The following is a 13,068-nucleotide window of genomic DNA, read 5'->3' as shown; positions in this document are numbered from 1 at the left end:
AAAACCTGAGCAGGGGAAAGAGAACTTTTGATTGGCGTAGGTGGTGAGAACTAAGAAAGACATACAACAACAATTTTAACAACCCGGTGACTTAAATGAAAACTAGTTCAATACCCATTTTATAACTTACTAATAATTTAGTGGCCTTATACGTAATTTCCCCAAATTTTATACATAAACTTCTCAATTTTTGAATATATTTACATTATAGCATTATAATTATTATAAAATTAATTTTTATTTGATATAAATTATATAAGGGATAGGGAGAATTCAATTTTTAACAAAGGTTCCATTTGGAGAATTCTGTTCATAGAAAGAACGGTATCAAAACATATCTTACAGTTGTACAATGTCCTCATCATACATGCAACGTAACACTTATCAATCATGGGGTCTAAAGCAAAGAGGTAACGGTTTCAATCTTTTAATCTTGGTTGCATCAGTTGACGACAGGAGGAGCTCGATATACCGCCGGAACCGTAGCTGGGAAGAACATCTGCCTCACTCCCTCTGCCTTGATTATGGGGAAAATAATTCCAGATGCACTCTGCAATATACAGGGAACAATGTTCAGCACAAGGTGTCGACATCCAATATGCTTATACAGATTTTATGCATTCATTTCGGATTCGAATAACATTCAAGAGCTTAGAGGGTTGAAATTTCGTACCCAAATTAACCTAGCTCCAATCCACATGCGTTGGAACGAAGGAAACGGTAGGAGCAGACGACCGACTCCGTAAATCGCGACGGCAAAGAAATGAAGTACTAAACTCAACGGCTGAGGGTTTAGACCGGAGAGTAAAGCCACTGGTCCTGTTGAAAAAACACCTCCAAGGCTCAAATAGTCGAAACAGGCTTGGCGCATTTCCTTCCTTGCTTCGTCAGGTGAAGCGGAAAACACCTTGTAAAGAGCACCGGCCAGAGTATTTATTGTAGATGCGACAGGCTGCGAAAAGACGTTGTGTTATGAGCGAACCGCAAGAAAATATTGAAAGTATATTGTGAAGCCAACTGACCTTGCGTAACGTGTAGAATGATTCGAGATAGCTGGTTAAGGAGGCTGCATCATGAAGGTTATGCAAAGGCCTAAGAAGATCTCGAAGTACAACAATATCGGACAATGCTACGGTCATACCACCGCCGGTTAAAGGATGGCGCATGTTGAAAGCATCTCCCATAAGAAGTGCACCTGGAGTTGGATGAGGATCAGCCGGCATGCTTCTATTTGGCATGGTTCGGATATTACCTTTGTCTACTGCAGCTATGAAGGCATCGCGAAGCTCGGGTGGAACCTGAAACAGAACACTCTCTTCCATTAAACCATGATAAAACAATGTTTGCAGTGGGCAATCAATGCAAGATACCTGCTGTGCCACCACGGTCTTCAAATGATTCGCCATTTCCCCATTAGCAACGGAAGGAACTTTCTTCCCAGGTACATCGACCAAGCAACGAACCTCTGTGCTACTAATCGGATAAAACAAGATGGGTGAAGGATCGCCTAGGATAACGTGGCCGTGATTCGAAAACGGGAGTTCACAGTTCTCTAAGACCAAACCCACAAAACAAGAGGGTACATCCACCTATAGAACATCACCAACAAAACAAGCATATGCATATTGGATTGTAGTTCAAAAGAACCCGTTATGTTAGCCATGGTTGTTTTACTTTATAGAACAATTATAAGACAACAACTTTCACCTTAGGGTTGCAAAGAGACCGGCGGAGGTTCGAAAAACAACCGTCGCATACAATCGTAAGAGGAGCATAAGCTCTTAGTTCTTCACCATCTTTAGTTTTGTATTGCACCCCTATAATTGTCCCTTTTTCTTCAAGCAAAGATGTCACTGTCCCTTGCTCTAGCTTTACACTGAAAATTTATACATAACAATGGTGAAAGAAGATCAATTTTAAGTTTATATGACAATGCTGCAGTACTAAACCGAGGAACCAAAAAAGATTTACTTCGGAAGAGTAGCGGCTTTTTCTCTCATCCTTTGTATGAAACGGCCGTTATGGAAGCTTCGTCCTGAAACATCTGCCTGAAACTTCCCCAAGGGATATGACAATTTCGTGTTTCTCCCGTCTTTGAAGAGAGCGTACCCGAGCACACGCTGAGCATCGATGTCCTCTACGCAATCTGTAAATCAAGAGTACATGAACTTAACAAGTTGCATTTCGAAATCATGGGCAACAGATTCAACCATATGCATATACCTTCAAGGCCTAATTCAACTAGTTTAAGGTACCCTCCTGGCTGCAACAGTTCTCCAACGATCCGATCCGGTTCGGTCAAGTCTCGTTCGATCACATGAACTCGCCTTCCATCCTGGAAATGGTTGTTATTTTCGATATAGCATTAAATAAACTCAAAAAGTTCAAGCACTTTTAATGATTCTAATGCTTCAGAAATTATGTATTAAACAACCTCTATAACAAACCGTTTATATGTTACTAATATCTAAGAGTGCCTCGATTGATTGCGATACGAAAATATAACCTATAAGATGTAACTCAGGTGGTATTATACTTACAAATATATGACATATATATCTTAGGTTTAATTTTTCCTGCATATAAATGATTACATAATTAACTACACACAATACCGATTTCTCCTCTGAACTTTGCAGGTTATATCTCTATCAATCAAGGCGCTTATTACTGAACTTAAGCCCACAACAGACTTCATAAGGCTCTCGAGCTCTCCACAAAGTCGGAGAACAACCACAAGGACAATAAGTAATATTATTGAAGACTGGATTACACTTCGAAAACTTCTTTCAGCTACCAATCTGTTAATAGTTTGTTTAGCAGAAAATCCAAATTTGCAGTCATCACCAAGAAAAATCTATATATTATATATGCTAAACTATCTTTTTCACGGCAACTAGGTCAACAAAGTCAAAGTCCAAACCAGTTTTGTTTACGTGAAAGCAAAAAACTAATAATAATAAATCTCAAGCAAAAGCAAAATGAATGAAAACCCAGATTTTGATCAACACTGAAATCTCATTTTTCCTGTGAAAAAAATTACAACATTACATAGTACGAAAATTAGAAATTTTACCTTGCCAAGGGTATAAGCAAGAGCAGCACCAGCAACACCGGCACCGACGATGATGACTTCATCGCCGGAACCATTTCCAGGCGAGCATTCTCCTTTGCCGGCGCCGGTTTGGGTCTTAATTTCCCTAGAATACCCTGTCTCGAATCTCTTCTTCCTGGTGTTATTATCATTATTATTATTATTATTATAGCGCCGCAAAATGAAAAGAAAAAGGAAGGCAAAAAGGGAAACCAAGAACGTGCCGACAATATAATTATCGAAAAACATCTCCATTTTTTTTTTCTTTCAAATTTGGGAATGAAGGAGAAGAGAGAGATAGAAGGTTGTAGGTTTATGCAACAATGTGGTAGATTTTGGAAATGGTGCTTTGTGAAGTATAAATGTAGAAGAAAGTATGATATGTGGTGCTGAATGGAGGTGTGTTGTACGTATGGGACCAGCGACTAATATGGTAGTTAAAAGAGTTAAGCTAAAGCATTGAAGAACATTGAATCATAATATTTAAAGTTTTTTTAAAAACAGGGTCGCATTTTCACTTATATATATATTTACTTAAAATTTACAGCTTTCAACTTCTTGTCTTTGAAGTGGGAAGACGACGACCAATACCATGATTTTGGCTGCTAGCAAATAGCAGAAGAAGATGGTCTCTTGTCTCTCCATCCCTCTCTCTTTGCTTACATCCGAAATATAGAAGGATTTAGATAAAAATATATGTAGAATTTTAGTAAAATTAATTTTATTTAAAATAATATATTTCAAAGTCTAAGCTGAATTGATTTTATACTTTTATAATATATGTTTAATTTTTTGTTACGTTGTTTATATTTAAAATTCTAATAAAATAAAAAATATTAAAAATATTACATATTAAATTAAAATTTATTAGTGGGCCTAAAACAATTTTAAACGGGCTTGAATAAAATTTTAGACTCATATTTTAAACTTAATTAAGCTTAAACAAATATAAAATACACTAATATTAATATCATGTATAAATCTAACCTAATCAATAAACACGGCCAAAACTTCAATGACTTCAACTTAGCCATTTAGATTTGAGTCTCGTATTATATATAAATTTTGTTTAGATTTGTTCAAGCTTAAATCTGGTTATGTGCATATCATTTTTATCTCAATTAAATCAATTTAGTTGATTTCAAAATTAGTTATTTATTAACTTACATTTGAACGTATCATTTTCAAATTCAAAAGTAGTCTAACTGATAACGTATATTCTAATTTAATAGAAGTCAATCAACAATATTATTAACTGGATCTTGATTTTTGAAAGCAAATAAATTAACAAATTAAATTTCCGAAATTAAAAGTAGAAAAATTAAATCCATAATTAGACCCATTTTATTTTTACATTTTACAAAAAAGATTAATTTAGCAATTTCCTTTATTTTCAAAAGGAAATTATCAAATGAAAATTATAGTTGTTAACGGAGATAAATTGATTATTATAGAAGTTGTTAACCTCATTATAAGTTCTAATAATATTTGCTATTTTTGACATAATGATTAGGATTACTCATAGTCCCATAAATAGGAGGAAATGCGCTACAACACACTCGAACCTACGTCTTACTACATTGACAACAATATCTATACCAATCGAATTAAAACTCAATTGGGTAATAAATTTTTTTTATTTACACGTAAGTTGGAAAACAAGGAGAAATGAGTTCGCATGTTAATTTAAACGTAGAAGAAACATACAAAAAGAGATGTTATATTTCATTATCAAACGTATTTAATAGATTTGGATTAAAGACAAAGACTGCCAACCGTGCATTAAGTAAGGAATCCAACGACTACCTTACTTTTGATGTGTGAAAGTCGTATTAAATCTTGATGAAATTTGAAATTAAGAAAAGATGAATCAAAAAGCTCTCAAAAGTCAAAACTGTGTTTTTATATCTATAATATTTAAACTCTAAAGTTTATTTAAAAAGATTGGCAGTGAGGACTATCTTATCATTTGTGTATAAATAACAATAGTTTTTAAAATATAAAAAAAATGAATTACTAGACGTAGCCATTACCACTGAATTGATTCAGTGACGTGTTCCATTCATTTGTGGCACTCATTAGTTGGTTTTTGTGGTTGAAATTTTTTAATTTAAACTTTAACAAAAAATCAAGCACATGAATAAACATTTTCACGTTGTGAGTCTGCTCTATTTAGCAGGCTGTATGTTTGCTCAAGGTAGCGCGTTTCTATTCTATTTGGTTTTTTTAGTTTTTTTGCAATTTTTGTTTTCTCTCATTTTGGGTATAGGTATTGGGCAGGTAGGGGTTTTATTTGAGAATATTATGGCTATGGAGGAGGAGATGGCAGGTTTGAATATTGATGATGGAAAAGAGGAGGTGCTGTCATTGCGGATTGATGTTGGATCCCACACAATGACATATGAGTTGTGTTTGGTGGGTTGTTTTTTTACGGCTAATATGGTTCATTTTTCAGCCATCAAAAATATAATGGCAAATTTGTGGCACCCTTTAGGGGGAGTCCAGATCTCAGATATAAGAGAAAGGAGATATCTTTTCAAATTTTATCATGAGATTGACATTGAACGGGTGATTAATGGGACTCCATGGACTTTCAATAATCATCTTCTGGTCGTTTATCGAGTGGGGGAAATGAGGATCCGATGTAGGTCGCTCTGATTTTTTTCGCCTTTTTGAATTCAAGTCCATAACCTTCACTTGGGGGTTTTTTTGGAAAGTGGGGCAATACAATTGAGGAATTTTATAGGTAAATCTTGGAATATGGTAAGAAACAATTAAGCAGGGGATTGAAGAATTATATACGTATACGGGTCCAAGTGGATATTGGGAGGCCTTTGAAGCAAAGAAAGGAAATTATGATTTCACCATTAAAGTTCACTGATGTGAATTTTACGTATGAGAGATTAACCCTATTTTGATTCTTGTGTGGGCACTTAAGTCATAATGATAATTTTTGCCCAATTAGGCTTAGTCAAGAGTCGAAAGTGATGAAACTTGGGTGGGATTTGTCCTTGAAGACACAATCAAGGAAAGCAACCACGGCGAATAATTTGATGTATGAATATTAAAAAATAAAATTCTATTTGTTGAATATGGAAGGAGTCTTTTGCAGATTTTATTGCTAGAATAAGTTCCTATTCTATAGGGATATTGGTATTTGAATTATTCTATATTACTATTATCTCTTATCTTTAATTTGATTTGAGTGAATAGTTTTTATTTTCGGTAAATAGTTTGGTATTCGAGCCCCCACTGGGCCATAAAAAAGAAATATAAAGGAAATGCAAGGGTCAAGAGATCCCATCTTCAAGCTCTCCGCAAAGAATTTGAAATGCTTGAGATAAGGAATGATGAAGGAGTGACAGAGTACTTCTCAAGGGCCATGGCAGTGGTAAACAAGATGCGAACTTATGGAGAAGATATGCAGGATGCTAAAGTGGCCGAAAAAGTTCTACGCTCTTTAACTGAGAAGTTTAACTATGTCATTTGTTATATCTAGGAATCAAAATACATTGATTCTCTCACTATTGATGAATTACAAAGCTCATTAATAGTACATTAACATAAATTTCAGAGGAATCATGGAGAAGAGTAGGTTTTGAAAGTGACATATGATGGAGGAAGAGGTCGTGGTTGCAATGTTTATAGAAAAGGAAGAGAGAGAGGTCGAGCAAGTTTTAAAAAAGCAACAGAGGAATGTTACAAATGTCATAAACTTGGACATTTTCAATATAAGTACACTGAGGATAAAGAAGCAAACTATGCAAAATTTGGTGATGAAGATGAAATGCTTCTAATGGCTTCTCTGAAGCCAAATGGGGTTAGAAAAGAAGATACACGATTCCTTGATTCGGGTTTTCTAATCACATGTGTGGTGATCGAGATATGATCAGTGAACTTGATGAAGGATTTCGACATTTGGTGAAACTCTAGAATAACACAAAGATGAATGTGATGGGAAAAAGGAAGTGTGAAACTATTGTTAAATGGAGTTAGTCATGTTACTGAGGTATATTGTATTCCTGAATTAAGAAATAATATTTTGAGCATAGGGTAGTTGCAGAAAATAGGCTTGGCTATTTTGATCAAAGATAGAATGTGCAAGATTTTTCATCCAGAGAGGGGTTTGATTATTCAAACCAATATTAGTACCAATAGAATGTTTATTCCACTAACTCAGTCACATACTTCTTCTCCAACACGAGTTGATCAGTGCTTTCACACAGAAGCTGAAAACTTGACTTATCTTTAGCATAGAAGATATGAGCATCTAAGCTCCAAAGGTTTGAGAACTTTGCTAAACAAAGCCATAGTACATGGACTACGTCAATTCACCACCTTAAAGGTGACATGTACTGATTGTATCAATAGAAAACAATGGCGTGATCCCACCCCAAATAAAAGTAATTGAAGAGCAACTAAAAAATTGGCACTCATTCATGCGAGTATTTGCGGTCCAATCACTCTTACTTCCAATAACAATAAGAGGTACATCTTGTTATTCATTGATGATTACAGTAAAAAAGCTTGGGTGTATTTTTTGGTAGAGAAGTCAAAGGCTTTTAATACTTTTAAATGCTTTAAGAACACGGTTGAGAAATAAACAAGATTATTTATCAAGTGTTTACACATTGATAAATGAGGTGAATTTAATTAAAATGAGTTCAATGATTTTTGTGAATAAAAATGGAGTAAAGAGGCAATTGACCATCGCTGGTACATCACAACAGAACAACATAGCTAAACAAAATAATAAAACCATCATGAACATGGTCCGATCGGTGTTATTTGACAAAAGTATTCCCAAAAAATTTTGGCTAGAAATAGTAAACTGGATTATCTATGTCGTTAATAGGTGTCCAACATTGGCGGTCAAAGACGTTACACCAAAGGAGGCCTAGAGTGTATTAAAGCCACCAGTAGAACATTTTCAAGTTTTCGACTACATAGTACATGATCATGTTCCAAAAGCAATGAGGAAGAAACTTGACAATAGAAGCATTACTTATGTGCTATTGGGGGCTAGTGAGGTATTAAAAGGTTACAAATTATTTGATCTTATTACTAAAAGAGTCATTATGAGTAGAGATGTAACTTTTGACCAGGGTAAACAATGAGATTGGAATGAGAGTCATAAAAAACACATAGTAGTAGACTTAGAATGGGGTGAGAATGAAGAAGGGGTGAGTGAAAATGAGAATAGAGTTAGTACTGATGAAGAAGTGAGTGGTAAGTGTAATAGGCCAATTTAGCCCGGGCTCACAAAAAAAACCCAAAATAATAAAACAAAGTCCAAGTCCAGTCCAAAATTATATCATTTGGCCCGTCCGGAATGACCCATTACTTGGCTTGACGCATATGGAAACATAATCTTCAAGGATATGCAATCTTAGATATTATATGCAATCTTAGAAGATATGATTTTGTAATCTTAGAGATTTAATTTGTAGATACCCTTTAATCTTAGCCGTTGATGTAATTGATCTGTACCGTTGGATTTGGGGAGGCTCAACTATAAATAGAGGCCTCTCCCTTCATTGTAAAACACTGGAGTTTGGAGCAATAATAATTCTTAAGAGCATTCACTCAAATTTCGTCCTCTCTTGCGTTCTTATTTTCTATGGCTTGTTCTTATTTTGTTCTCCGTTCATCTTCGTTTCTTTTTAAGTTGCTTTCATTTGAGTTGGATTTTGGTGGAGGAATTTCGTTGAATCTTCATATTGTGAGAGTTAGGCTGACTTAAGCGTTTTTTTAACCTTTTTTATTTATCCATTTAATTGTTTAACCATTAATTATTCTTATACTTTTATTCGTTTATTTATCCATCAACTTTCTTATTTACATATTGTTCATTCATTTAACCATTCTTATCATTCTTTTATTTTCTTCCATTAATTATATACTTTATTTGTTTTTTAATATTATGTCACACATGTTGTTTATTTTTTAAAAACTCGTGTTATAAATCATCCATTTTAAATTGTTTGATTATTTGCTTTAAATTTTTTTTCCATATATTATCAATTGCAATTTTTTTTATACTATCTATTTTATATACCATTTATTTTTAAGATGTTTTGTGTATAACTTGTTCTAAATTCTTTATTACACAATATTTATTTTTAAACTCATTTATATATTATTACTTTATATATTACCTATTTTCATTTTTTATATATTATTTATTCCAAACTTATTACATATATTACCTACTTTTTATATATATATAATTTATTTATTGATTTGTATATTGTTGATTCCAAATTTCTTTTTCCCTTATTATTCATTTTCAAATTCATTATTTTTAAATTTTTTATATTTTATTTTGCCTTATATTTTTTATTTTATACTCTTTGTTTTAAATTCATTGGTCTTTGATTATTGATGCTAGTATTTAAATAATTTCCATTATCTGTTTTATAAATTGTTTATTTGTATTTTCATATTGTCGTTTTTTTATCAAAGTTTTAACACATCCTTTTAATATTGCGTCAATTTTCCCCAATTTAAAAAAAAAAGAAAACTCTTAAAAATAAGGCAATATTCGGTACTTTGGAGCTTTGAGAAGATCGTTCCCTAACTTAATGAGTTTCGATTTTTTATCCAAATAACCGAATATCCTTGTTAAACTTTAATGCATGAGACAAGCTTAGTTTCGAGGGTTAAAATGTCGTATCCTAACTTACTAGATGTGACATCTTATTACTTCGGGACAAGGAGGTCTTAACATCCAATTCGATTTATTTAGGTTTTTAAAGAGGATCGTATTTTAAAATCTTTTCAAATTTTCAACATTAGGATGTTAATTAAACAATTTGGTATCAATTTTTGGGAGTTACGAGGGTGCTAATCCTTCCTCGTGTGTAACCGACTCTCGAGCCCGTTTTCTCAAATTTTGTAGACCAAAATTATTATTTTAACAAATCAAAATGTTTTATCAAAATGATTAATCTCAAGGTGACCCGATCACACCTCGAAAAAAGATTGGTGGCGACTCTATTTTCATTTTAAAAGTCGACCCCGTTTTTTAAAATAAAAATGGTTTCGACAGTGAGGAAGTGTGAAAAGAGGAAGATAGCTCTAGTGAGAGTGAAAAGAGGATTAGGAGACCTCCTATCTGAATGGGTGATTATGTTAGTGCAAAGGTTTTGGGCCTATTTAATGATGAGGTTCATATGGCTCAAGTAGTATCAAATAATCCATTATACTTTGAGGAAGCAGTGAAAGCATAAATTGGAAAATGGCCATGGAAAGTGAAATCAAATCCATTGAGAAGAACAAAATATGGATTAATGTGAGCTCCTAATCGATTTAGAATTACAAGTCATTCGAATGCCCCTATCGTTTCTAAATAGGTACTTGTAATAAAAGAAATAGGATAGGAATCTTGAATCAACGACTTGTTTAAGAAAAGAACCAGTGTTATTGGAACGTAACCCATTTTCTAGATGACAAATAATCGAAAACAAGAATAGATTTTAATGGACCCCAATCCATTGTTTAAAAAAAGGAACTGAAGGTATAGAAAAGAAAGAAGAATATCACAAAGCAATAAGCTTTGATAACTTCAGTTTGGATGTTCTAAAGAACTCAAAAGAAAATTCTCACAAAATGTATATTCATTCATCTTAGTTTAACCAAAACAATGTCATCTTACAAGTTATTTATAGGCCTAATATGACTATTCAAATGTCTATAAAGGACCTTTCAAATTCAACATTTAACTAGCTGTTAATACAAGCATTTAAATTTGATTTAACTCATGTTGGGCAGCCGATGCGTCATGTCTTTTCACTTGATTCAAGTGTAGTTGAAAAGACATGTCACTTCACTTGTTGATGACTTAATGTTCCCTTAATGTATTGTTTGGTGTCACTTTATCTCCCTTAAAATCGAATGTCAAAAAGACTTGTACAAAGACCTCTTAAAATGACATAATAATGAGCTTTGAAGGCACAAAAATCGATCAGATTTGAAAAGTCTTCATTGATCCATTTGAACAGCCACCATAATAAACTTTTGAATGCTTGAAACCGTCCAAACTTGAAAAGTCATTGGTCTTATGAATAGTCACCATTTGAACAACCACCATAATGAGCTTTAAGTGCTTCATTATCCACCAAAAACGTTCCTTTTATGCACCAGCAATTAAGTGACCGAATGCACACTTTTATGCCAAAACTGAACAGTAATTTGAATGTGACAACATTTGATTCTTCTTTGCAAACGAACAACCCTATTGTAGCTTTAAAATATGTGACCAGCCTTTTGGACTTTCCTAGGACAAACAATTGAACACACAATTAATTTATTTAAGATACATTAAACATTGCAAACTTTTCACATTCTTATTCAACTTGTCAATTAACTAGAGACACACATATTTATTTATGAAAATAAACACACTATTAACTTATGCATTAAAAAGTAACAACCAAAATAAATGAAACACTTTACACACTTATGAAACTAACTCGTGCTTAAACATAATTAATAAATAAGATGCTGAAATGCATGGTTTAATTGAAATGCAAACTAAATGAACAAATGAGTTACATAATGCATGACATAATTTAAGATGCAACTTAATTAATATAGGAGTTACTTAATACATGACATAATTAAAACACAAACTTTATGAACATATGAGATGCTTTAATGCATGACTTAATTAAATGCAGAACACATAATGCAAGTCATAATTAAATATGCAAACTTATTAAATGCAATAAAACTTAATTAAATTAAAAAGTCTTTAAAACTGTTGGCCCAATAATCAACTAGGCCTGTGAGATGTTTCATTTTGCACTTGGGCCCCTTATGCTTAGGCCAATCTCAACATTGTCGAATTGCATCGTAACATGATGTGGTCATGCTCACATCATGAACGCTTACTGAGTTGCCAACTGAAGCAAAAGAAATTGGTGTGAAGTGGGTTTTCCAAACAAAGTAAAATGAACATGGAAAGATTGACAAGCACAAGACACATTTGGTTGCAAAGGGGTACTCTCAACAACATTGAGTAGACTACACTGAAATTTTTGTACCAATTGCAATAATGGATACAATAAGGATGATCATTGCTCTAGCTGCACAGAAGAGTTGCAAGATCTTTCAACTAGATGTTAAGTCAGCTTTTTTCCATGGTGAGCCGAGTGAAGATGTTTATATGGAACAACCAAGAGGATATGAAAAGAAAAGTAAAGAACATCTAGTCTACAAATTTCACAAAGCTTTGTATGGATTAAAACAAGCTCCACGAGCTTGGTTTAGTCGAATTGAAGCGCACTTTATCAAAAAAGGTTTTCAAATGTACAACAGTGAGCAAACACTATTCACAAAGAAAAGTAGCGAAGGAAAAGTTATCATTGTAAGTGTTCACATTGATGATTTAATTTTTACTGGTGATGATGAAGTTATGATGTCTGAATTTAAAAACTCTATGTTGAGAGAATTTAATATGACTGATTTGGGAAAGATAATTTTTTTTCTTGGAATTGAGGTGTTGCAAAAATCTAATTGTATCTTTATATGTCAAAGAAAATATGTTGTGGAAATTTTGAAGAAGTTTTGTATGGTTGAAAGTAATTTGGTAGGGAGTCCAATTGTTCCAGGCTTTAAAGTAAGCAAAGATGAAGATGAAATCTCTATTGATGAAACTCATTACAAACAACTAATTGGAAGTTTGATGTATCTCACCGTTATAAGGTCTAACGTGATGTTTGTTACTTGTCTCATAAGTAGATATATGACAAAACCAATGGAGATTCATCTACAAGCAGGTAAGTGACCGTTATCGCGCATGTGCGTTAAAACAAATGATTTTGGATGAACTATTTTTGAAAAGCGGTTTTAACTACAAGCGTATAGTGTCAATTGTAATATTTATAGTTCCAATGGAACATAGAGTATTCCAAGAGATCGAACCCAAAGGAGGAGGCGGTTGAACAGTTCCTGGCCAAGCGCATGCAAAG

General features: G+C 33.3%; 1 protein-coding gene across 1 annotated transcript; it reads right to left on the bottom strand.

Moving 5' to 3' along the window:
• Positions 1 to 219: 219 nt before the first annotated feature.
• Positions 220 to 3,547, bottom strand: LOC107950526 (squalene epoxidase 3). The gene is made up of 8 exons (XM_016885394.2): positions 3,077 to 3,547; positions 2,224 to 2,335; positions 1,972 to 2,146; positions 1,708 to 1,876; positions 1,371 to 1,589; positions 1,023 to 1,298; positions 674 to 952; positions 220 to 550 (listed from the first exon to the last, which is right to left on the bottom strand). Exons 1-8 carry the CDS (start codon positions 3,347 to 3,349, stop codon positions 443 to 445), a joined length of 1,611 nt encoding a protein of 536 aa, XP_016740883.2. The 5' UTR covers positions 3,350 to 3,547; the 3' UTR covers positions 220 to 442.
• Positions 3,548 to 13,068: the final 9,521 nt, after the last annotated feature.

Source organism: Gossypium hirsutum, chromosome D03 (assembly GCF_007990345.1).
Source record: "Gossypium hirsutum isolate 1008001.06 chromosome D03, Gossypium_hirsutum_v2.1, whole genome shotgun sequence".
Lineage (NCBI taxonomy): Eukaryota > Viridiplantae > Streptophyta > Magnoliopsida > Malvales > Malvaceae > Gossypium > Gossypium hirsutum.
The sequence above is the reverse complement of the archived record's forward strand: the minus strand, read 5'-3'. Positions and strand labels throughout refer to the sequence as shown.